The 27416-nt window shown below is 40.5% G+C and overlaps 1 protein-coding gene across 4 annotated transcripts in view; it reads left to right on the top strand.

Moving 5' to 3' along the window:
- The window catches only part of chinmo (Chronologically inappropriate morphogenesis), a 46214-nt gene that overhangs the window by 9412 nt on the left and 9386 nt on the right, over positions 1–27416 (top strand). For all 4 annotated transcript variants that reach the window (XM_035870408.2, XM_035870409.2, XM_035870406.2 and 1 more), the window contains exons 2-6: positions 5440–5667; positions 16047–16267; positions 16490–16923; positions 17401–17648; positions 17769–18044. In XM_035870408.2, coding sequence (XP_035726301.1) covers positions 5547–5667; positions 16047–16267; positions 16490–16923; positions 17401–17648; positions 17769–18044 — 1300 coding nt within the window. In that variant the 5' untranslated portion in view covers positions 5440–5546. The remainder of the gene's footprint in view (positions 1–5439; positions 5668–16046; positions 16268–16489; positions 16924–17400; positions 17649–17768; positions 18045–27416) is intronic.

Genomic DNA, 27416 nt, shown 5'->3' with positions numbered 1-27416 from the left:
TCGCGCGTTATCTACCCTGCGGCGATTATTGTTACGATTCAAAATTCGCTGGACCTACCATCTCTCTCTCTCTCTCTCTCTCTCTCTCTCTCTCTCTCTCGCTCTATCACTCTGTCTTTTCAAGGGGTTGAGAAATATAGGGAGCAGAGAGGGTTGACGATGATCGTCGATGGCGATATGTACTTTTTGTTGCAGTATCCACTCTATTTTACACCCCCTTTGCTATATTTTTTTACGACCATCTCATTCCTCCGTCGCGTTTTACAAAACTCTCCTTTTTCCCTTTCCCTTCATTTCGTTATATTCTCGCTTAAATAAATGGAAAGGAACTTCAAAGCGTTCTGCAATTTAATGGCCTACGCCGTATGAAATATTAATTACCACGAATGAGACAGTTCATTAAGCTGGTTTCTTTTTTTTTCCACTAGATATTAAGGACCGAATCCAAAATAATAAAGGTTATTACAATAGTCGCCGAATGGATCGAGTTATATCAAAGCGGAATTGCGTTTTTTTCTTTTCTTTACTTTTACTTCTTTTTTAAAGTTTAATCTGCGTGGTCGCACAGGGGAGACAGAAAGACAGAGATAGCGAGAGAGAGAGAGAGAGAGAGAAAAAGAGGAGGATCTCGTAATAGAATAAAACACGAGAACGAAGTTACCGGGTACGCTAGTTAATGCATTAATGCAGTTTTCTTTCTGCTGGAAAAGCGAACGTAACGTCGTTAGAGTGCCCGCAGCCTCTTCGATTCCTTTCATTAAAGTCACACATTTTCTCGTTCGTTGTACCAAAGAAATGATATTTCTCGTGGACATAATCTTTCGATAGAATTCGCAAAATAAATCTTTCCTCGAACGAAGTTTCGAGATAAAAAACGATGCAATCGCGAATCGTGACGGCAAACCAACGTGGAATTTGGACGATAGGAAGAAAAAACAAAATGAGAGAAAGAGATAGAAAGAAAAGATCGATTGCTTCCTCTTTCTCTCTTGTGTTTTCCCACTTGGCAATCAAGCATCGTCGTCGTCATTTTACGTTTTACGTCCCCGCGGCGGCGCACCCAATCTCGCATGGCTCTCTGATCTTTCCGCGAAACGACGAAAATTCGTGGCCCGGCCGCGATAATTTCTCGCTTCGTTCGTTCTACGCGATGACATAATACGCGCGCGCTGCCATAAAAGATCCACCGTATTACCGTGGTCGTTCTCACGCGCGCATATGACTCTCTCTCTCTCTCTCTCTTTTTTTCCCCTCCCTCTCTGCCTCTTTCTTTTTCTCTCTTTGCCTCTGTAGAAACACGCAATACGTATTCTCTTTATTACGCACACAGTTTGATGAGCGCCCGCGCGCATCCTACGCTGCAACGCGCTTAAAAACGCGCGTGCGCGAGTCCGCTTTTCGGCGCTGCAGCGCATATACGCACGAGAGAAATCGTGCCACTCTCTCTCTCTCTCTCTCTCTCTCTCACTCGTATTTCTTTCCTCTTCACTCTCCACCCCCGTAGTCGTTTTCGTTTCGATGACGACGACTACGACGACGACGACTACGACGACGACGACGACGACGACGACGACGACGACGACGACGACAACGGTTGCGGCGGTGGCGGCGGCGGCGGCGGTGGCGACGGCGGCGTCGTGGTCTTCTCTTCGTGCAGAGTGCGTATGCGTGTGCGTGGCAAGGGACGCGCGTGCGGCCCCGCAGCGACCTTGAGCCTCAACAACCCCCCTCCCCTCTAGCATCGTCAACGGCGCCGCCAGCATTTCCACCACTCTTTCGATTCTCCTGTATCCCCACCAATCTTTGCTGCTCCTCGTGTCGGTTCTACCCCCCACTCTTTCTCCATCACTATTCCCACCACTCGACCAGCTCCATAAAGGTGTCTCCCGTGCGAACCCTCCCGCAGACTTCTTCCTTTCTTCCCTGCCTGACTCTGACTCTCCTTTTCTCCTCTCTCTCTCTCTCTCTCTCTCTCTCATACATATACACACACACACATACATACATACACCTCCCATGGAAATCCATCGTGTAGTTACTTTGCACGCACTCAATACCAAGTCCAGCGAGTGCACGTTGAATTTTAGCGGATCAGAGACGTGCCTGCAATATTGCCTTTTATTTTTCATTGTGAAGATATCGCTGCATCAGTCGTTTTATGTATATATATATATATATATTTCTTTTTTTCGTAAGACCAAACGAGTATTCCTCTCCTCCGTTCCGTTCGATTTTATCTCGCTTGTATTGCATCGCGAATAAACTGACTCTTTCTCTCTATCATAAGGAGATTCTATTTTTATTCTTCACGTGGTATGACGAAATCTTCGAAACTCAAAAAGTTACGCTTATTTATCGTATCGTTCTTACATAATTTCACAACTTCTCATACTTTGTCTTCAATAAATCAAGAAAAATTGGGAATGACTCGAAGAAGGTTGCTGGATGCGAGCCGTACAAATTCCTTCGAAGACGAGCAGAAACGTTTCCTTCGTGCGCACAGAAATGAACGATACTTTTTTTTCTTTCTTTCTTTTTTTTTTTCCTTTTTTTCTTTTTTTTTTTTTTTTTGGCTGTTTATAATAGACGTGACGTAACCCACGTGCGGTAGCCCACATCATACTTCCGTGCCGGAAGGCTCTCCGGGTCCGAGACAACGACCCAAGAACCAAGCCGGTCCTATTCTTTCTATACACTTTCTATATATAATTTGTTTTTCATTATTCCAAAAATCATAATACATGTATATTTTTGTCACGAGTCATTTTACGAGCGCATATGCAAGTCATTCTACATTAAATCTGACTCTATTTCGGAACATTCGAAGAAAAAGCTTTTTGGTTTATACGATGACGACGATCCATCTTTTACGTAATTCATGACACGTGTACTTCGACAAAATCATAATTGCGCTTACCTGTTTTGAAAAATGTCGATACCTAATCGATTCGATATCTATATAAGCCTTTTGAAACTCGAACAGACTAAAGAAAATGCCAAGGGGATGCATACGAATACGTAATCGTGAGAAATGACAATTTACCAATTTTATCGTAACACGCGTAGATATATTTTACACGGGAAATAATGTCCCTAGTGTTATTAACACTGGATTAGAGCATGTCATTTGTAGTTGCAATGGATGTTAATTCGTTGATACGATCGTTGTACCAATGTATCTTTTTTTCGCTTCTTTCAAGGTATTTACGAGCTGTGCGGGTCTCGTGACGCAATGGACGACGGATCGACTTAGGCCGAAGTAAACTAATCGTCAAAAAGAAAGACGTAGCTGCTGCTCGTTCGTCGACGTAATACGTGAGATATCGTAAAAGAACGTGAAATCGGAGGAAGCCGCTGGCGCCAGAAATCCGCGTTTCGGCCCTGGCACGTGTTAGACCGAAAAGTAGCGAATGGTGGGGGGTCAGCGATACCTTAGAAGTATTAGAGGGGGTATGATAGAGAGAGAGAGAGAGAGAGAGAAAGAGAGAGAGAGAGAGAGAGAGAGAGAGAAAGAGAGAGAGAGAGAGAGAGAGAGAGAGGAGACACCACCAAAGCGTACCAAAGTCATAGCCTTAAGCAGTCGCCCCACTGTCGCCCCCACCCTCTCTAAAAAGCCGAATCGTGCGTTCCTCCTCCTATCACTTCCCTCTTCTTCCTCCTCCTCCTCCGCCAATCTTTCTCTCTCTTTCTCTCGTCTCCTTCCCCCCTCCTCTCTCGCTCTCTCTCTCTCTCTCGCATCGCTCTACCACCACCGAAAGCCGCTGCCAACGCTGTGCCGAAACCATCAAACTCATACTATTTCGTCCAACCGCATTTGCATCAGCACCGATGACCCATATTCACGTTCTTTTTCTTCACGACGCGACATTAACGCCGTCCTCCTATTCGCCGGATCCTTCCTCTATTTCCTTCTCAACATCTTTTACGACTTTTCTCTCACCTTTTTTCCTTTTCCCTAAGTCGATCATTTTTATATATCATTTCTTTAACTTTTAATTATCTCGCGGCGACGCGGTTTAGTTGGAAGAAATTGTGCCAGGGAAAAAGCGCGCGAACCTTTGAAATCGTTATCGTAATCTCTTTTTTTTTTCCATCCTTGTCGTCGTCGTCGTCGTCATCGTTTCAATATTCAACGGTGTTAATCGATTTTATTTTCTGTGAGAGTGAAAAGGGGGGAAGGCCTTTTTTGAGGTGGAATTCGAGGATATCATGTGCGTCGAGAGACACGTGCACCCGATATACTCTGTACATTGATCTTCTCGTTCATAGTGCCTCTACGAGAATACGGAAAGGGAAGGTGCTGCTTTCGTTCAGAAACACATTACATTTTAAACAGAGAGGAGAAGGATAAACAAAGAGAGAGAGAGAGAGAGAGAGAGAGAGTAGTGCGTAAGTTTCGTCGTTGAAAAGAATCCCGAGAATTTCATGAATAGAAGACGCTTATCGAATGCATCTTTGTTTTTACGTTTGACAACCGATTACGACGATCGATAATACCTACACTTTGGATATATTTCAGTAAGTTTCTTTTTTTTCCTCTTTCTTTCTGTTTTCTTTTCTTTTCCTTTTTCTTTTTTATCTTTACTCCTTTGCGAGTAGACAATCGATCAGTGACAAGGTTATTGCGTGATTGGTCGAAACGAACTTGACATTCTCGCCCCGCAGACGAATTTAATTTATTGATCTTTAATAGCTGCGTTTATTACTATTTCTCTCACTTGAGAGAGATCGTGAGAGACCGAAAGAGAGAGAAAGAGAGAGAGAGAGAAAAGTTGGGCCAATAAAAATGTTCGATTTACGCGATCGATCGCGCTCGTCCTCGTTTTATTTCTTCGAATTTTTGCCGCTCACAATATCGATGCATTATGTCACTGATAAAATACGATATAATTCGTATGAAGAATGTTTTGCTGAACTAGGCCATTTTTTCAATTACGTCAGCATATATTACGATATTTTTGTTTCTTTTCTTTTTTTTCTTTTTTTTTTTATCGTCCAGCTATGTTTTTGTATCGTTCGAAATTTTTTATTTACTATTCCGTTCTTCGCAAATCACGTCGCTAGGCACCTTCGCTATCAGCTGAATTCATTGAGATCGCATCGAGATAATAGCGATTGCAGTCATCCGTGTATCGATCGACGACGCGAAAAATGTCGTTCGTTAAACGTTCGATTCAAATAATTTATGATCAGTTTACTGAAATATCATTAATTATGTACATATTTTGTGTTATGTAATTTTATAATATCGATGCCTGTTGAATATTATACAAGATTGAACGATCTTAAATCGTTTTGGATGATATTTACGTTTGTAATTGAAAAACCTAAATCATCGGAGTAAGAGGGATCATTATTAGAAATGCGATTTCCAGTCCGATCGAGAACATTTCTGGTCTCTCAGAACGGATGATAATCGAGAATTTGTTACTGTTTCAGCTGGACGTACAGTTGGGCACGAGCGCGACCAAGAAGGGAAATACCTGTTCGAAGGTGGCAGTGACAGGGGTGGCGAAGGTCACGGGGTTGGGTCTAGGGGTGGCATCATGGACTCTCACCAGCATCAATTCTGTCTTAAGTGGAACAGTTTCGGTAGCAATCTAGCAACGGCGTTCTCGAATTTATTCAAAAGCGAGAGTCTCACCGATGTCACCCTCTTCTGCGAGGGTGAGTTGAACATTTATTTTTTCGCCCTTTTCAATCGATTTTATATGTCCTCGTATCTCTTCGAGTCAATTCGCAGATCGTCCGATCTTTCCCTCTCGCGAATCTTTTCCTTACCGTTTTCCCGCGCGTCGAAGTTTCCGAGCTCGTCTGACCATAGAGAAGCTCTTACTACTTGTGCAGAAACACGAGTCACCACCACCACCACCACCACCATCACCACCACCACTAGTAGCACCACCACCTGTGGATGGTCGCGTTGCACTCAGACTTTCTCCGCTTCTTAAGGAGTTAAGGGTAGAGAAAGAGAGGGAAAGAGAGGTCGCTGCATCGGGAGTGCAAGGAAAGACGATTGGCCGAACCCTACTTCTCTCTTTCGACTATCCAATCTGGAGAGCGAATTTCTACGGTCCCTAAGAAAGAAAGAGATGGAAAATACTCTCTCTTTCTCTCTCTCTCTCTCTCTCTCTCTCTCTCTCTCTCTCTCTCTCTCTCTCTCTCGTTCTTGCATCTTTATCTCACTCTTTCCTACGCGTTCTATGCTCGTCCGATTGCACCGTGCGTGCATACGTTCGCAACACACGTGTTGGTTCACGTGTGTGTGCGTGCGTGCGTGCGTGCCTTCCCCCGAACGGATGCAGCAGTCTCGCTGATGCAGCTGTCGCCTTTGCGAAACCGCAGTTTGCACCGAGCCACGGTGAAATGCGCTTGGTCGGTGGTATTTTAAAACGCGACGACGCTTTGTGAATTTATTCTCCTAATCGTTTTATCCGCATTTATATTTATTTATTTGATCGAGAAAATCTTTTAAATGAGACTGCATTTTTCCTTTTTCTTTCTGTTTTTTTTTTCTTGCGCGTTAATCGCTTGAAAAAGTTTCGTTTGCGTTCGATTTTTTTCAATTCTCCGTGACATTTAATTTTAATTACTAAAAGAATTCTTTAAAATTAATTATTAGATGAAAAGTGAGAGTAAAGTGTATGCTATCGTAATTATGTGAATAAAGATAAATCTTACGGATTTTACGAAACGTTCGAATAAAAAATCCAGATTTATTAATTCTCATTAATTCGGCGAGAATGTTTTTTAATGGCTATCTGAGTAGCATTATGTTCTCATGTACGAGATTCATAGATTTAATATTGTGAGTATAATTTGTTATATGTGCTTATGATTGGAACTTATATAAAATTTTCATCGCCCTCTTCGTCGTCGTAGTCGTCGTCGTCGTCGTTGTCGTTGTCGCTACATCGATGTAATTCGGAATGATTTATCAGTGGAAACGATAACGATATTATACGCTGACATGTGCGACTAGATATACGCTGAATTATCAGTCGCACTGAATAAATAAGAATGTGCCGTTTTCGTGTCATGCCGCGGCCGCCTCGGATTTTCTATTTCTGCACTTTACTTTCGTCAACGACGATTTTAGCTCGTAGATAGAGATGCACCGCCTTGCACGAAATATATTCAATATTTTTTTCTCTTCTTTTTTCCACGAGAAAAAACAACTTCAGATTTTACATGTTCCATTTTGATGTGGATGATCGAATGTTTCGAGAAATATATTTAAAGGACATGCTTGATGCTTGATGCCGAAAAGACGGTCGATGCAGAACTACGCAAGAGAGAGAGAGAGAGAGAGAGAGAGAGAGAGAGAGAGAGAGAAAAAATAGGGGAAGAAAAGAGGGAGTCCGCAGTAACACGACGCTTTGTCGCCTCGAGAGTGGTCTCTCTTTTCGAAAAGATGGAGGGTGAAACGTAAAAAGAAGGTCGGTAGGTGGGAAGGGTTCAAGGACGAGCGAATGGGGAAGGTAAAGGAGCATGCTGCCGCTGTTTCTCTCTCTCTCTCTCTCTCTCTCTCTCCCTCTTCCTCTATAATAGTACTGAAAATACTATAGTTGAAAGAGAACACGTCGAGCAAGTATCTCGAGATGTTTTCGTGTCTATACGATTCTGTATAGATAACTCATTATATTGTAATCTTTGTTATTTTTCTTATTAAATCCGTCTAGATAATTTCTTATTATTCCAATTTTTATTTTTCATATTTATGCTTGAATATTGAATATTGAAATAATGAAAGACGAGACTGTAGAAATGCTTATGAATTTCTAAGTGTTCGTTCGTATAATCGTTCGAGAAGTAGAAGGAAAAGAAACCCGAAAGTAGGCCTGAGTTACAGTTAGATCTAACAGTCTTTCTACTCTCTTTCTTTTTCTCTTTTCTTTCGCTTCCTCTCGTGTATTCGATGCACATAGCTCGTCGGTACTGTCGGCACGCGTTACCTAATGCTTGTGTGCGTCTCCCCCTTCGTTAGATTCGTTTACGTTCTCTACGATATCTCTGGATGGTGCAAGTGCTGCTGGTGAAACCGTAACCGAAATTCTATATCGAGGTTCCGGGCTGGTTTCAGGGCGCCTCTGTAACTCGAGTGCACGCGTTTTAGGCGTGGTTCCTGATTTCGTGCCACGAACGATGAACTTCCCAAGGATATAATACCTACACCACTCACACTCACCTGCTGATTTTCACTTGGTCATGATCAGCCGTGAACTTTTCGTACTTTCGAGTTCACCCGATTTAATTGTTCCTTACGTGACTTACCTTACTTGGATTTATCTTACTTTACGATCTTATTTACGATTATTATCGTTGTAGAGTTATTTGTTAAATACGTTTTTATACGTTGCAATATCAGATGCTTTTTTTTTAAATTAGGTTACTACAATCGAAAAAGTAACGACAACAATTGGCAACGTCATAAAGTTTGATATCATCGCATATTACTCCGAAAGTACGGGCCATATTTTTTGGGTTGCCACGCGAAGCACCGCACGGACACGCATCGCGGAGTTGTGTAAGTCGAACGTTCTATCGGATCTACTGTAGTGTGCAAGAGACACGTGGAACATTAGAAACCTTTCGTGTACCGTTTCTCTCATGTTTGAGTTCGGCCATTTTTAATGGTCAGAGGTGCGAAAATCCCTCCTTTTATTTTTCTTTCTTTCTTTTTTTTCTTTTTTTTTTTTTGCTTTTCTTTTGTTTTTTTTTCTTTTTTTTTTTTTGCACGAAACTTCATCGTAAATATCCTTGGAAAATAATTGGCTAATAGTCGTCGAGAAATATTTAAAAATGAGGCCGATGCTCTATAGAATATTTCGAAAATAATATTCCGCTGCACTTTCTCTCCGCGTTAATAACAACTACTTTCTATTCCTTTGGATTTGCTGTCATTACCCTTTAATTTATTACTTTATTATGTAGATATTCCTCTTTCAAAAATCTGTATAATATGAGATAGATAGCAGATAAATTCTTTGAAATTAATTAGAATTGGGATTCATGTTAGTAGATCGATGTCAAAAAGATAAAGCTTGAATAGTTAAGATTTCGATTGAAATAACGTTTATCTAGGTCTATAAAAAATATTTCATAGGGTCTGACCAAACGAAAAATTAGGTCAACTTTTATCGCTGCGCGTTGTGTCTCGAGAGATTGGGAACGATGCAACATGAAGGAATACACGAAGGAATTCTCGTTGCTAGGTCTCGTGCGTGAGTTTCACCACGTGCAAGATCGATCGCTCGGATCTTATGTGGATAATCCTTATAAATAAATGAAAGTTTTTTCAATGCGTTTCACGTATGACTTTTAAAGATTTAACTCTTTCTTTTCTCTTATTTTTTTTTTCTTTTTTTATTCCTTCTTTCTTTTCTCTTATTTTTTTTTTTCTTTTTTTATTCCTTCTTTCTTTTCTCTTATTTTTTTTTTCTTTTTGTTCTTTTCTTTCTTTTAGGTAGTTAATACGGAGAACAAGACCGGTTACTTTATTTTCGTTTCGAGCAAACAAACGCTTTTACCTATTGCTAGTAGTAAAATATATAATAAGAACGGTATGCGTTTATAGTATAATAAATTACATAGATCTTTTGAAGTTGCTTTCGCGAGAAATCAATCGAGGTCAAATACGCATATGGGTGCGCATATGCGTTGGAGAACAAACCAAAAAAGAAAATAGAGAGAGAAAGAGAAAAAGAGATAAAGAAGTAATCCTTTCTAGCGAACGAAGGTCGAGTCTTTATACATTACATAAAACGAGTAACCACGTATGTATCTCCGAATATAGCTGCACATAGTTTCTGTATTTATAGATAACGTATTTCCTTCTGAATATAGCGCTGCCATTGTATACATCTGTTCATTCTTCCGCGAGCTCACATGAGCGAAGAGCGTTTACTTTGTACATCGAACACGGTAGTATGAATAAAATAGGGAACAGCCCGTACGAAAAGGGTGTGGTTATCGAAATATCGATATTTTACGAGAAATGTCCGAAAATATTTTACTTCCTTTTTAACCAACGATGGATTATCATTAGAAGGCTTTACGAATTAAACGATTTGTAAGTAAAAAGAAGAAAATGAAAAAAACAAATCCAAACTCGATGTAATTCCTAGAATCGATCACGATGATTCCGATACAATTGAACAAGATTTTATTGTTCATCTCAATTCTCGATTAGGAGTTAGCTCGTGTACACGGTGCAAAACTAGGCCCCCATATATACATATATATATATATATATATATATATATATATATATATATATATATTTATTCTTGACTTTTTCTTCTATCTCTATTTCTTCTTCGTTTTTTGTTCTTTCTCTCGTACGAAGTAAGAAGTCAACGAAGCACGAAAAGAATTATTTCTCAAGCCGACGAAGAGGCTGCAAGGTTGTTTTTTACTTTTACCTATCGTTTGCTATTTCTATTACAAACGCGTAATCCTTCGTCGGCGTTATAAACGAGCGCGTTTTCAAAAACGACATGTTACTACCGCGGTAGATTACTAACCAAAAAGATACCGTAATTTTTTCGCCGAGCATCTAACTGAAGAATAAAAACCTGTATTCCTGCTAAATCGAACGCTTATACTTTCTCTCTCTCTCTCTCTTTAGGCAAGGACAATGTTAGAACGGGCATAGGAATGGTCGTTAGGAGTAGGATAAGAAAGATCATTTTTTAAAATGGCGTTCTGCCGGAAATGGACATAAATTCTCGCATTATCTCTCTCTCTCTCTCTCTCTCTCTCTCGTACTCCTAAATTTCGTTCATCTTTGTTTTCTTCTCAACGTCACGTTCTCGTATCGCGAGAAGAATGGAGGAGAAGGGAATTCGACGTTAGAAAAGACGCTATGGTACGACGAGAGAATATCCAAGGTCTAGCTTCGTTAGTGTTACAAGGCAAGCCGTATATTCGGCTCGTTGCGAAACTTTCAGACTTTGATAGCGCGCATGCGAGCCTTCTTCTTCGCGCTCGCGCACTCGTTATCAGATCGTTATACCGGTCGTGTCTAGCATATTAGGCTGCGTTTAACCTGTTCCGTTCGTTTTTCAATTGGCGCGTTAACTCGATTGGATGGTTTCTTCCTTTTTTTTTTCATTTGGAAAAAAGAGAGAGAGAGAGAGAGAGAGAGAGAGAGAGAGAGGGAGTGTGTGTGTGTTTCTTTTTTTATTTCTCAGAATAACGAGCAACGCTCATAAGTAATAAATGAGAGAGGAAGAACGATGGAACACTTAGGATAAATTTCTTGTAATCGACGTTTTTGAAATTAGGTCAATGACAGTTACGCAACCACGTTCGCATGCGTGTACATACTCTCGCGTATGCATTTCTCTTTGTTCTTTTTCATATAATGTCCTAAGTTGATAGAGCATGTTGATTATTTATCGACAACGAACTTTTAATAGTTTTGCATTAGAAATTAGCTTGGCTAATTAAGAGAGATAGAAGTATTTCTTTTATTTATTTAAAACAAATTTTTTTTTGATAAACGATAAAAAAGATCTTATCTGGGTATTCATTCTTTTTATTTCTTTTTTTTTCTTTTCTTTCTTTTTTTTTGTTATAATCCTATCATTAATAAAATCGTCATAATCTTATTGAGTTCTATGATTTTATTCAACGATTACGAACAATCGATCTCTTCTTTGTCTTTTTTTCCTTTCTCATTATTATTATTTCTTTTTTATTTTCCTTTTTTATTGAAGGCAAATCAACGAAAGCTATTGCGCATTGTTTTTTCTATCAGCTCGCTATCGACATAGTCACGAGTAAAGATTCGATATCGATTTATCCATAGTTTCGATGATCGATAATCGTGAGACTCGCGAACTCCGATCGTTCGAAAGGCTGTTTCGTGTACATATACATATATCTAAAAGGCGCGAGATCTTTTGCGATTTGACATATGTAGGCGTAGGTGACGTGAGTGCGCGTGTGCGTGTGCGTGTGCATGTGTGTACGTATGTATTTGTACGCGAGGGCCTCGAAGCTCACGGCCATCGTCTTCCCTTCATCCCACGTGTCGATGCTCTGCGTTAGAAACACACGCACGCACGCACGCACGCACGCACGCACGCACGCGTATCGTGTCTCTTCTTCCCTTCTTCTTCTTCTACTTCTGCTTCTTCTTCTATACTCTTCCTTTCTCGTCTTTAGCCCTCACGCTTGCACACATATCGTCTATACACAGTAGATCTCTTCTTCTTTACGAGAGTGGGTGAGTGAATGTACGAGCGAGAAAGCAAGAGAGAGAGAGAGAGAGAGAGAGAGAGAGAGAAAGGGAGGAGAGGGAGAGTGGGGAGTCAGAGAGAGAGAGAGAGGGAGAAAAAAAGAAGGATAGTATATGAGAAGAAAACGACCTTGGTCCCACGCGGCCATTGGCCGGTACCAAAGGAAAGGAGTCGGTGATAGGCCCTAAAATGTTTTCTACTATTTCTACGAGTATTCATTGCATATGTGTGCTACAAAGTACGTGTACGCGATAAAAAGAAAAGGATAGAGATAGTGGTAGAGAGAGGGAGAAGGGGGGGGGGAAGAGAAAGAGAGAGAGAGAGAGAGAGAGTAGAGTGCAAAGAAGAGAAAGAACTACTCATACGCGTTTTCTTGCATCGACGTCGACCTTGTCGGGGCATTGACCGTCGTTTTTTTTTCCCCCCAACTAAAATTTATCTACCAATCGGATCGTTCGGCCTTATCTTTTTGCAAAGCCTCGGGATGTACATAGTTATATATCTATGTATTACACGTGCACGTGTAAACCCGCTCGTTCTAAATTCGTCGATTTCTCTAATTCGACTTTGATCGATAATTGGAAATATATAGAAAACAAACTTTCTATATATTCTTACTCTTTAACGCCATTGTAATTATCAATGTTTGAATTTTGTTAATAGTTGAGAAACGATCGGTAATATTCGCAAGATAAAACAATGAAGAAATTACGGATTATTATCGTCGTTGCTGTTATTGAATTATTATTTTATATATACGATATAAAGATCGTATCTTTTGAGAATCATAGGTATTCTAAAAGTTATATAGCGAATAGTTTTTCGGTAGTAGGAGATTGTGCTTTTTTACTGGCTGGCCTTGGAATACGAATAGACCGGCCTAGAAGAGTGCATTGCACCGTTGCCCAATTCCGCGTTCTTTATTTGCAAATTTTTGTTCTGACCGTGCCAAAGGATCGTCGGAGTATCTTGACCCCTTATTCCCGGAAGGTTTTATTAAAAAGAAAAAGAAGAAAGAAAAAAAAGAAGAAAAAAAAAGAAAAGAAAAAAGAAAGAAACCAAAGAAAACAGAAAACAAAAAGAAGAAAAATCACCGAGCAAGATTAACAGTTGAGATAAATATTTTCCTAGATTTCATTTCATTCAATTGGACATAATGGTGTTATAGGTATCAAAAGATTTCTCAAGATTTTCTTTCAATAATTTATTTATAGAACACAGGCGTACACACATTCGCACGGAATAGTACATACGGAATAGTAAAGCGAATATAATACGATCGAGAGCGCAAACGGAGAAGATAACCTTCGAATATCAATAAACATGGTAATACACACAAACACATTCGAAAACGTCGCGCGTCTTATCTCGCGCCACTACTCCGTTCATTCAACGTGAAACTTACTCGCACTCCGCTGGCCTCCTCGTTCGATGACTCGATGACGGTGCGGTCGCATGTTATAAACACGTTCCGAAGTCTCTCTCTCTTTCTCTCTATCTCTCTCTCTTATAGCTTACATAATTCTTTCGACGAGTTTTTTTACAACGATTTGCCGCGCGCGTGTATCTTGCATAGTTATGGATAAACAAAACGTTTGAGCAAGAAGAGTGCGTAAGAGATGTTAGCATTTTTTTGATAAATATTTTATAAAAGAATAAATTTCTCTCTTATCGAAGCTAGAATTATCAGCTTTTAAGCGTATGCAACGCGCGAATAAAAAAAGAATATGTGTATATATATATATATATATATATATATATATATATTTATATGTGTGTATATCATTTTGGTCGATTTTCGAAAAAAATGTCTTGACCGACGTAATTTCGTGCTTTCTCGATAAGCGAAGAGAGTATTGAAAAAGAAACAAATTGCAATATACCCAGAACGAAGAAAGAAGATGTGGATGTGTACGACTCGAAATTTTTTTAGCGAAGCCAGGATCAGAAATACGAAAAGATCATCTATGTATTTCCGGGCTCGCCTAGTTATGACTGGTTAGAAAGAAAAAGAAAGATAGAGATAGAGATAGAGAGAGCGAGAGCGAGAGCGAGAGAGAGAGAGAGAAGGATCAGGAACTTAGCGTGCAAAAGCCGCCTACACACGCGCGCGTGACTCGGTCGTTGGCCCCTGCACAACCGTGTTTAGAATGTTTAGAGTGTGTAGCACTCACACATTTGTACAACGATATTTCCTCGATTCTATATTAGGCTGCTTACAAATATTGCGATAGACGTGTTACGATGTCGCGAGCTTTTGAGCTTCTCTCTCTTGCTCTCACCCTCTCTGTCCTTTTTACTATGAAAGGCAGAAAAAAATATGATGCGAGATATGTCGTATGTAACTTATGATAAAAAATTTCCCTATATTTCTTTTCTTTTTTTTTCTTTTTTTTTTTTTCTTCGTTTTATCTCATTTTATAGAAAATATATCGAAGATAAATTACGAACGACTAATCGGGCGTGACTAGGATAATCCGGATATCGATATTCGATTTAACGTGGCGGGAAATCGAGTTTGAAATTTAATTCATCGTTCGGGAGAACGCGCTGAGAATTCGATACACTTCAAGACCAGGTTGCTCGCGTCGAAAGGACAGGTGGTTTGCGCCACCTGGTCGAGCCCCTCGTACACATTTCTCTCTCTCTCTCTCTCTCTCTCTCTCTCTCTCTCGTCTTCGTCTCTCGTCTCTTTTCATACTCGATTTCCTTATTCGTCTTATATCATCGTTTATAATCGCTCTACGTCTCTTTTAATGCATGAGTCTTACTCTTCTTTGGTTATTTCAATTGCAAATCATTGCGAACATATCGCAATCCGAGAATTTATATCGCCAATTTTTTCGTCCTGTACAATTTTTCGAGTTAACATCTTTTAACATCTCTATTTTGAAAACGTACTTATGATAATAATACTAAGTATTCTTTTTACATATGTGTAATTTTATATTCATTATACTTAAAAATTTTCGACCGAACTAATTTGATTTTTAGCTTCAGTTTTTATTCATTGATTTTCTGACAAGGTTTGAAGGTCGATCACGTGCACATTGGACACTACTCCGAATCGTGTAACGTAATCAGTATCGCGTTACACACCTGCGCGTATTATACGCACTAGAGAGTAAGTGATAGAGAGGGAGAGAGAGAAAGAGAAAAAAGTATAGATTACGGAAGATTGTGTCCGAAGATGGCCTACATATCCAGCAAGCTGCAAGAAAGGGCATCGACGTCAAGCTGCCGAGGCTTTTCTTTATGTTTTTTCTCTCTCCTTCTCTTTCTCCCTGTCTCTCTTTCTCTCTCTCTTTCTCTTGGTCTTCCTAAACGAGGAAGATGTTGGGCCTGTACCTCTACAAGAGAGGGAGAAAGAGAGTGAGAGTAAAAAAAGGGGTTCCTCGGTCACCAGCACTTCCTTTGCACGCTAAATTCCCGCGGTCGTTTTTCGGTGGTCCCTTCGAATGATGAAAACCCGTGAGAGAGAAAAAAGGGGTTCTCGTATAAGTAGAAGAAAGCGTGCGTCTTCTACATCTAATGCGTGCTTTTCTTGCGATTACGTATTCATAGCGTTTTATGCTCCCTTGAATTTGCCGGATGTGTAAATGGCTCCTTCGAAGAATGAGATATATTCTCCTTTCAAACGTATAAACTCGCTCTCGTTTTTCGTTAAAACTATTCATTTTAAATATTTATTTATTTAATTATTATCTATTCGAACTAATAATTGTCATCGGACAAATTAATCTTTTTTTTTTTTTTTGTTTTTTGTAATAATACGATGCAATTAATTTGTGATTTCAGGAGTAACGTTCAAGGCTCACAGATTGATCCTCGCAGCATGCAGCAAACATTTTCAGGAGCTCTTCGAAGGGATGCCGCCTTCTCCCGCAGGACTGATCGTTATTCTCGACGGGACGAGCGCTCACAATATGGCGTCGCTTCTCGAATTTATGTACCGCGGAGAAGTACACGTGTCTCAGGAATCTCTGAGCTCTTTCCTCAAGGCAGCGGAATGCCTTCAAGTATGTCTACATATTTTTTCCCCTCTCTTTCTTACCCTTCTCTCTCTCTCTCTCTCTCTCTCTCTCTCTTTTATCTCTATCTTATCGTTTATTTAATTAACGATAGATTACTCGAAGAAACGATTTAAAGAATACAAATCAGATGCGAGTTTATATGGTTAGAAAAAGTGAAATTGTTAAATTAAACATGATAAAAGAAAAAAAAAACTGTTGGAACAACAGGTAAAAGGTCTGTCGATCGAGCACGAGAAATTAGCAGTGGCGCAGAGACATGCGGCTGAGAGCAATAATTCGTCGACGGACACCGGCGGAGAGGGTGGCGGGGGTGGAGGTAGCGGAGTTGGCGAAGTCGGTGCACCAGGAAGTATCGGTGGTAGCAGCAGCGTTGGAGTTGGTGGTAGCGTCGACGGTAGCGGTAGTGGAAATCCAAATGGTAGTATCGCTGCTGGTGCAGTATCTACTACGAGTGCTGTTGGCGATAGTGGAGTCGGTGACATCACCGATCTCAGCGAGGCCGGTGAAGCTACGATGCTGAGGAACAGTATAAAAAGACGCAGAGACGCAACCCCTACGCCTGCGCCGTCCCCGGCACCGGCATACACCGTACCCAGCATGTACTCTCACTATTTCGAAAGTCCCCCAAAGAGGTTAATGAGGTAAGGCCCTTTTATTTTTTCGTTCGAAAAGCTACGACATTATTTTCGCCACTATTTTCGTTTAGTTTCCTCGGTGACCTTTCGCGAGACTATTGTGTCGATTAAATGGATTGACGCAACGAGGAGGGAGGACGTCCTCCCTTCTCTTCCCCCTTTCTCCCCGTTCAACATCATTTAGAGATTTAGACCTCTTTTGATATTATGCAAGCTATGCGCGTTCGTGTACGCGCATCTTTACGTAAAGATTTCTATGCGTGTGAGTTGCACGCACAATACTTTGGCTTATCTAACAGCCGATTCTCCGAGGACTGTCGCTCGGTTTCGTAATCACGGTTTGATAATCGATTTCGTCATTTATCTTTTGTTCATAACAAGAAGAAGACACGTGTTGTTGTTGTTTTTTTTTTCTTCCCTTGTAGTTTCGTCATTATTCCGGTACTTCTAATAAACAATTTTAGTGTTCGTCCGATCTTGCAGATCGCCAAGCGACGTCGACACGTTAGGTAGGGCGAGCGTGTTGCGCGACGGTGCAGCATTCCGGCCAGCTTCAGCACCGCATCCTCTTCTTTTGGAAAGTCACTTTTATCAGCCCTTTGCCCATCCCTCGGAAACACCAGCTCACTCGCATACCGCGCCTCACACGCCAACGGAACTCGAGCAGGAATTGGAACAAGCGCGGTCAGAGGAACGGAATAACTGTGATTACAAGGAAAGCGTCGCTGAAGGTTAGTTGAATATTGTGTTATAAAATCATCGGTCTAATAAGATTTTGTAATAATTTGGACGAAGAAACGAGTTATTTTGTAAAATCTAATTTCGCGAATATCTTCGCATTTGTTTGACAGATCTACGAATAAAGCAGGAACCGGTGGTATTGACGGATCGAGAGCGAGCAGAGAAGTTGGCAGAGAAATTATCGAGCGAGGTATATTCCGGGGGTAGGGGGTTCGAGGGGTACGGCTCAAATTCGGAACATTTACAACGTGGCGCGCAAATGGGCTCCGCGATGGTATCGATACCACCGGCACATCCACCAACTCCAGATCTCAGTCCCGCTCCAACTACTCCTGCCATGTGGAATACGAAGATGAACAAGGCTGGTACCGTATCGACACCCGAGGGTGAGTACGACTCCATTTCTTTTCCCGTTATTTTTCTTCCTGGCGATAGTCGACGATAGTCAACGATTATCTTTCTATTTCTTTTTTTTTTTTTCTTTTTTTTTCCCCCCCTAAAGAATCGAACGTCCTCCTGCAAACAAAAAAAAAATAATATAATAATAATTTTTCAATTGATCAGACCTTTATTCGACTCGTTGCATCTCAACGCATACATAGGCTGCACGTGGAACTCTGATCGATGTTGCAACTGGGAGCCCTCCGTAATATCTCCCCATCCTCTCACGAACCCTTTCCGTCCCTTCTCATTCACTTTCAAGGCTCTTCCGAGCCGAGTTCTTCCAATCCGTGAACAGGAAGAACGCGCCTCGTCGAGATGGTGCCGAGATGCTGACTACGAAGGAGCACTTTGCTTTGTCATCGTGAAAACGAAATTTTGACGAACGTGTCTTACGTTATAACATATTCTCCAATTTGGATATTAATCAATGGGACACGATCTTCGACTATGACATGAAATTTTGGCGATAACATTCAATGTTTACGGATCATTATCGTCACTTTTCTTTCGAAATGTTTGCGCTTCGATAATCGAATAACACGATGGTATCAACATTATAAAAAGCAGTCTTGAGTGAACTTTCGAAACTTCCGCATTACAAGGTTCGACGATTTTCAAAGTCGTGATTCGTATTAACCACAACGAGGCGCATCGAGAGAACTAGAAGGTTAGTTGTTGGCTAGTCGCGTTAAGTTGCTGCTCGAGGTGTCACAAAGAAACGATGAGAGAGCAAAAAAGAGCAGGAGCTTGAACAAGAGAGAAAGAGAAAGGTGCCGACGAATTTCGAAGTCGCCGGCGTGTGCATCGTGGTATATATATTTTCGTGGCAAGGCAGTCCTTTTTTTCCTGCCACGTGTCTACGTCACAATCTCCGCTTCGGCGACGCTCTAACGTGCAGAAAGAGAGCAACGGAGCAGCCCGTGGGTAGGACCGATTTACGAGAGCGTTTCTGTGTGCGTAAATCCCTGTCTTTTTCTTCGTCATCGTACGTGTCTACTATGTGCTACGTGCACGTGTACGTGTGTATCTGTCTAACGCCCATCTGGGACGGTTGTGCCTTAGAGCACGAGGACTCATCGCCGCTCGTTGGTGTCTCTCTCTCTCTCTCTCTCTCCCTCTCTCCCTCTCGCTCTCTCTCTCTCTCTCTCTCTCTCTCTCTCTCTCTCTTTTTCTCCTTCCTCGCCTTCACGGTTTGAACAAAGTCTACAAAGAGGATGCAGGCGAGCCACGGTGCAGCCACTGGGAACATCTTTTGCTTCGACGAGCAGATCACCGGGCGTGACGTTTACGACGCTGCCTGGTAAAACCTAAAGCCCTGAAGTCGCCATTATTTTTCGCGATTTCGTTCCAACGATCTTCTTCGATGGATCATTAGACGAGAGAGAGAGAGACAGAGAAAAGGAACGAAGAAAAAGCATCCACGAGAAAGAAGAGATAGAAACTATCTTATCGTTACACAATCTTCTAACATTAACTTGCACCAGATAATAAATGAGAAATAGAGAGACCATAATGCAGATTAAATCTTTGATCACTCGATTCAATTTCGTGCTGAGATGCATATCTTGAATCGGACTTTGCGGCTTAGCCGATCTCGATGCACGCCATGTCGACATTAAAAAACAATTTTGATCGACACGGCATCCTTAAATTTTCCTTTTTAATGATTGCGAAAATGTAATTCAGTCGTGACCTCGACTCTATCAAGATCAAAAGGATCTCTTTCTCTCTCTCTCTCATTCTCGTTCTTTTGTCGTCTTATTTTGTTTCTTTTCATTAGAAGTTTAGATTAGATTTGAGAAGTTTGGATCTTTATCTAAGTGTACATTTTAACGTCATAACTTCTTTCAACTCGTAACTTTTCTTGACAACTTTTTTCTTCTTTGTTTTTTTTTTCTTTTATTTTTTTCAAACGATTTTTATGCTTTAGAAAAAGGTTCATATTCTCCTGTGAAATCTATGTACATAACTGTAGGATCGTACGAGATGTATGGAAAGATTCGAGGAATTAGGGAACGGTATTTAACGTTGTAAGTGTCAAAACGCGCTTAGACGGAGAAAGATGGAGGAACGCGAGAAAGAAAAATCACTTCCTATCTTCTTCTCTTAATAATTCTATGAGATACGTACAGTTATACTCGCGTTAAAGTCTCACGTTCGTGCGGTCTTAAAATTGCTTTTTTTTTGCCCCCCTCCCCCACCCCTTTGTCAAGGCGTTCAGGTTCGATCGTTAGAGGAAGGGGGAGATGATGATGATGATGTGGAAAGAGAAGAAAAAGATGTCCTTTAATCGTCTTTCGTTGCCTCAAAAGGTTCTCACATCTTCGAATTATAAAAGAATTTTCGAGAGCTCGTCGTTGAATAGAATGAATTCTTTGGATAATTTCTATTTAACATCTTTCGTACTTTACCTTAATAATAAAAAAAAAAAAAAAAAAAAAAAAAAAAAAAAAAAAAAAAAAAGAAAAGTAAAATTAATTAAAGATCTTTATTTCAGAGAAAAAATTATGAAAGGAAAAGAAGGGTGCTTGCAACTTAAAAATTTAACTATCATTTCGTCATACACGAGGATAAAATTCATTTTTGCAGCTTTGCGGCAGTTCCATCGGGATATAATTTATAATGTGACGGAGATATGAAAGTTACACGGCCGGGCCGTAACTCGTTAGATCCACTGGTAGAAAACCGCAGGAAATAACTCGAAAGTATCGTACGGTTGAACGGTCTCGTACCATTTTTCTTCTTCTTCTTTGCTGCCAACTACGATGTCTGAAACTTTCTCTTGGCCATTCTCTAACGTCCAAGAAAGAAACCGTCTAACGTTGAGATCTCGTTAATCATATTACTATTTTTACAAACGTAAAACGTCTATGAATGGAGACACGAAATTACCAGGTTTAATATAATCGGACGAGAAGAAAAATGCGAGACAATAGTTTCATAGATTAAAAACGATAGATTGAAACAGGAAATAGGCGTTATTACGTTAGAATTTCTTTGAGGGTGCAATGAAAGGGGATGAATGCTATTCCCCTTTAAAAGGCACGCACGCATGCACCTCCGGTAGCGAGTCTGAATTATTGAAGAGAGACAGAGAGAGAGAGAGAGAGAGAGAGAGAGAGAAAGAGGGCGGAAGGGGAGAGAAAGTGCAGTTGCACTCGGCACGTGCAGGCAGGTGCACTGGCTCGAACGACCTTCCGTTTCTTTCTTTTTTTTCCATCTTTTTTTTTCTTCTTCCTTTTATCCCCCTATCTCTACTTTCTCAAACCGTTCCTTCTTCTACCTATAACATTCAACCCTTCTCTCCTATTTCGCGCACGTGCCTCGTAAAAGTTTCAATGAAGCGTGTGCGACGACTATACACATTGGAAACTTCCGAGTTGGAGAAGTACGCTTGCATATGGTCGCTCGATTAAAGATTAATCCTTCCTTTCGGACTATTAATTCAGTCTAGCCTTTTTCTATCGAGATTGTACGATTGTAAGAACGAGAAATTTATCGTCTCTATCAATTTTTTCTCTTTTCGATTGATCGACAATCGTCATTAAGTATTCAAAAACTTCTCTATCTTTTTTTTTTTTTTTTCAAATGCGACGGCGTTCTATAATATTACACGTTATAATCTATCGTACTATAAAAAACTATCTCGTATACTTTATTCCTTCCAGGTAATCGCAGAGAAACGATTGCAAATGCTTTTCTTTAACGCGTAATAAAATATTTTTCGTACGACAATAATTATAATTAAATCTTTTAAAAATCAGTTCTCCAATCCTTGTGTCGTTACGTGACCGATCGATAAATTAAAGAATCGTTTTTTGTTTTCTTTTTTCTTTTTCTTTTTTTTTTTTTCTTTTTAAGATATTTCGTCGTCCACGATCACGAACTTTTTCTTTCGCATTTCTACCCGCACGAATTATCTTATTAGGAATCGTTTAAGCGGCAGAACGCGTGTTTCTCTGTGTAGGAGCTAGTGTGTTTGTGTTGATACGCGTACGTTGGACAGAGATAGAGAGATAAAGAAGGAGAAGGAACACACTCGAGGTTCTTAGAATCAATTAGAGTTCTTTCGTGCCTCTATGTTGGCTAAGTCCTCGCCAACTTTTTCGTCCCACACCTCATTGGCTTAACCTTCTACCAGTCGAAAATCATTGCACAATGCAACACGTAAGCATGCGAGTAAAGGTCTTTTGCTGCTTAGATTCTGCAACTCTATATATTGCCCTTTCTCCTAACCTACCCCCCCCCCGCTCCCCTTTTTATTTCTCTCTCTTTCTCTTTCCTACTCTCGCTTACCTAAGGTACTTTCTTTTTCCGAATCGTTTTCGTCTATAGTCACGTTAGAGACTAGATTCTCGTTTTTTCACGTAAAAAGAAAAAGAAAATCGTTCGATGATGAATATCTTGCTTTTAACCCAATATCTATCATTTTACATGGGCGACGAACGACGTACTAATTCTTTTAGATTATGATAATATATGTGTTTTATTTCATAGGAAATATATTTCTACGCGTGATCTATTTTTAAATAATAGTGCTCGTAAAATAGACACGCTGACAGACCGAAATAGAATGGAATTGTTAGAAATTAGATCGCTGAGCTCGTGAGCGAGACAGCACGATGCCGGTGTCGGACTCGTTATTATCTACTTTGTACTACAAGTGAGTGAGTAAGAGAAGCGTGTTATTGGCGACGAATGAATATCGTTTTCCCCTTGAAAGAGTGAAAAAAGAGAAAAAAAATAATATATAAATAAATAAAGGAGAAGAAGAAAAAAAAGAAAAGAGAGAAATGAAAAGGGAGAGAGGTAAAGATAAAAGGGTCCATCGATGAAGGTGATATAAATCGTTGGATATTTTTCAAAAAGAATGCGAAAGGCTCTCGATGACTTCCATCGATGTGTGTCATGGTCAGACACAGTTATACGGGTGTTTAGAAATGTTAGAAAGAATTTGGTGAACGGCTAAGTATCTCGCTGCAAATCTTACGCACACAAAATTTATATTAGCCTATAACGAAAGAATATTTTTAATATTCCGAGTTTAAATTAAGATCCCAGGAAGTACGAAGTAATGATCTTTTCTTTTTTACTCGTAATAAATGACTATAACAATTAATTTCATTTCTTCGATTAATTCGTCATGAAAGAAAAAAAAAAAAATGATTCCATTCTGTTCGACGGCGATCGCATTTGAACGAAGCAATTTAAAAAGGGCTTCGATTTCAACGTCGATTTAAACGTGATATCGTAACTAAAGAGAGAGGTGTAATTGTACATAATCGTGCGGTCGTCCTTTAATTAACGATAAAACGTGCGGATCTTGCGCGTTCACCACAGCCGCAATGCTTTGAGAGAGAGAGAGAGAGAGAGAGAGAGAGAGAGGGAGGGTGTAAGAGAGAGAGAGAGAGATAATACTTGCAAAAAATTCCGGAGGAAAACCAAACGATTCCGTGGGCGACTACTGGAGAGAGGAGAGTCTCTAATTCGGGTTACTGCGATCCTACCGCATACTGCTACCCTCTGACCGATCAATACGAACCCCGGGGATGCCTATCGTGTCGTTTTCTCTCCTTGTCAGTGCTTTCTCTCTTTCTCTCTCTCTCTCTCTTTCTCTCTCTCTCTCTCTCTCTCTCTCTCTCTCTCTCTCTCTGTCCCTCTCTCTTTGCACGCGCCTACGCATTAAACTCGACCAACCGTGATACTTGATAATTTGAAGAAATTACAATAAATTTCGGTGTCTGAAAATATTGACATCATAAAAAAAGGGACACGAAATTTTGTATAAAATGGTCCAAATAAAAAAGTGAAAAGAAAAAAGAAAGTAAGAAGAAATAGTACGATAGTTTCTAAAAGAGAACTCTTGCGATATTACGCGAAGCACAGAGGTTTGTTACGGTTGCATGCGTGTAACATTGAAAGCGGTAATACATGAATATCAAAGAGGGAAGAGAGGAGGAGGAGCAGGAGGAGGAGGAGGAGGAGGAACAAATTGAAAGCGCGAATGATGTATGTGTGAGAGAAAGAGAGAGAAAGAAAGAATGATAGGTGACAATCATCTGGTCTGTTCGTAATAGAAAATAATCCCTCGGCTCGTTCATACAGACTGATTCATATTAGAGATGTCACGATTTCTTTCAGTGAAAATAAAAGCTTTAGTCGATCTTAAAATTTCTCGAGAAATTTCTCGTCTCTTTTTTCTCTTTTTATCAGAAGTAATATCGAATGATAAGATCGATAAGTCTTGTTGGAGATAAATCGTTTATTCTAATCTTACAAAGGTAGTATAAATATTTATTTTTGAATCAGCCTATAGAAATCTATTCCAAACGCAATACTCACGCTTTACGTTTTTGTTCGCGAGCACAAACGGCGCCGCTCGTTGCGTGCGTGGCTGCGCGTTTGCGTTCGAAGACACGGTTGCGCGCGCGTACACACACACACACACACACACACACACATGCACGTTCGAAGCGGTCGACGACGACGACGTCGTCGTCGTCGTCGTGTCGTTGTCGTTAACCGTTAGAAGAGGAGGTGGAGTTTGTGACAGTGATGGTGGCCGGATACGATAGAGTCTAGGCTGCTCATGCAATACCGAATTCGGGTCACGAAATAATTTATGATAACACCGTCAGAGGGCCAACTCATGCGACTGATAAATGAAGCATACGTATTAGCACGGTCCGACGTTCATTTTTCGCTAGAGCTCTTTTCCGTCCTGTTCTTTTATATTTATAAATACGTATATACGTATACGTGTACATAGATACACGTGCACGTGATCATTTCCTAACAGCTTTTATTTTATGCAACGATCAAATTGTTGAACCGCCTACTCGTATATCTTTTGTCGTAAGAATCGTAAATTTCCTATTTCTATCTGTATGAATGAATATATTTTACTTGTGTATGTACATTTAAGGTAATACGAAACACAACACTAGAGACTAGCAATTTGGTAATCGTATGTAATCGGGATGCACGTTCTGCAATTTTAAAATGGTACTACTAAAAAGCACCAGGCACGTCTATTGCGTTCTATGTCATGGTCACTATATCGTATCGTATCCGTTGATGCGAGCGAGCATGTTCCCTATGTTTTCAACGCTACAAAATGCAGCATACCTTACGCACGAGTAATTGCGCTTTACGCCGGCCGGATATCCCAATCTATGCGTTGTGTACCATGTTCCGGCGTACTTGCCCCGAATAATAATTTATTAACATTAAAATATCAAAGTGCTCACGCGCGCGATGATTATTTTATGAAAATCTATGATCTATTCATGATTAAAGGAGTAGTGTAAGTCACGTAGTAAGCCAAAAATATTCAGGCAGACCGAAAAAATAGAGACACGAGCGTTTGAACGGTTTTTTTCTTTTGGTCTTTTCTTCTTTTTTTTTTCTTTTTTTTTCTTTTTCTTTTTTATCTTACGAAAGGAAACGCTTCGGTGGGAAAGAGGGACAGAGAAGAGGGACATGGTCGGTCCCTCCGAGCTTTATTACCATACTCCTCGGCTCGACAAGTCGGAATAAAACAACGGAGAGGCGCGTTAGCTCGGCGCTACCCTCCCACGCACAATGCGTAACGCTATCTTCCCTGGAAATCCAGGAATCCCTCCTATACCTCTCATCCTGCTCTTTCCACCCCTTTCGGAGCTTCCATCGTCCTACCCATCTCTGGCCCTCATTCCTCTCTTTCTCTTTCTACTTTCGTATTTTCCTGCACAAAGGAGAAACGCGGCAACCACCACGGGAGTATGTCTCTTCCCTTATCGAAATGCTGCATCGTGGGCGTACTCTCACACATTTATACCTAAGTGTTCCTCTTTTTTCTCTCTCCCGCTATATCTCTCTTTATCTTTCTCTTTCTCTCTTGTTCATTGCGGAAGTTTCTGGACGCTCTCGAACGGTAGCGCCACCTGCATAAAGATACGTTTTTAGAAAGTGGTGGGGATGAAAAAGCTCTTCTAATTTACTGCAAGAGTATAGATAATTCAATCTCTCTTTTTATCTTCTTCTCTCTCTCTCTCTCTCTCTCTCTCTCTCTCTCTTTCTCTCTCTCCCTCTTTCTCTGTCTCTGTCTGTCTTTCCATCTCTCTCTCTCTCTCTCTCTCTCTCTCTCTTGTGTTTTTCAATTTATTGCTATCGAACAGGTTCTATTAATACAGTGGGAATCATTGGACATTGGACGTAGGCAAAATCGATTCGGATCATAAAACTTATATATCGAATTTAAGAGACACGTATTTTTGGTGGGAAAAGAGCAATTTTGTTTTTCGTTAGAAAAAACGCGAAAAAAAAGAGCGTATGATAAATTGCCATTAATATATTAAATTCGTTGTAGTCGTTCGCAAAGGACAAAAATTACTCGTTGATTGGTCGATGGCACGGGGTACCCGAAAATGCTTAAACGCTCCTGTTGGTAGAGCACGCACCAATCAATAAACGAATGCGTGCGTGCACGGATGCGTGTGCGACTGTGTTCGTGCAACGGCCGACGCATTGGTGTAGGTGCACGTGCCGCCAAAAGTTCTTCGTGGACGACGACGCGCAAGGTTTGCGTGCTTCGACCGTCGCGTTTGCTTACGTAAGTGTGTATGCGTGTGCGTGTGCGCGCTTATGCTCGTCCCCCGTGTGGCTGCTTGTGCGTACGCGCTTGCTACATCGCGTGATTGTACGTGGAGACGTACTTACTTACGTAGATGCGCGCTCGTGTGCGTGACACTATGTTGAGAGTCGAATATACGTCGACGAGACCGTTCGGCTATCTCTCGTGGCTCCTCTCGTGCTTGAAATTTTTTCGAGAGCCTGCCGGAGAACCATCTCGTGGGGTGGTCCATCCTTGGAAAAGAGAGAAGAGCTCCTCCTAAATGTCCAAAAAAAATGACCTTACGAAAAATTGCTTTCTTAATAATGAGACTTTTCGCATTATTTTAAATAAGAAAGACATCCCAATCGTTTCTCCTTCTCGTCGATAATCAACGAAAGAATCAGTTGATTATTTTTTCTTTCTCTTCTTCCTCTTTTTTTTTTTTTTTTTTTTTTTTTTCTTTTTTTAGGACTTTATGAGAACTAGATATTACAAAAAAGAAAAACTATAGTTTAGAACGTTTGACGGAAAGTTCGAAATTTTCGTCCGCCTGAGAATTTCTCTTTGAAAGTGGAAATGGAATGTTGCGGTCGGACAAAACTATTGTACGAGGCATTCGTTAAATCTATTTGTTTCGTTATTATTATAAAACATTGACAATTAGATTTATCATTTTAAGAATTGTTATAATCTCACGTATATATCACATCGGCTCCAG

This window comes from Vespa mandarinia, chromosome 7, assembly GCF_050613455.1.
Source record: "Vespa mandarinia isolate Hongniang chromosome 7, ASM5061345v1, whole genome shotgun sequence".
In the NCBI taxonomy this organism is placed as follows: Eukaryota; Metazoa; Arthropoda; class Insecta; order Hymenoptera; family Vespidae; genus Vespa; species Vespa mandarinia.
Note: the sequence above shows the minus strand (reverse complement) of the source record. Positions and strands in the feature narration are given on the sequence as shown.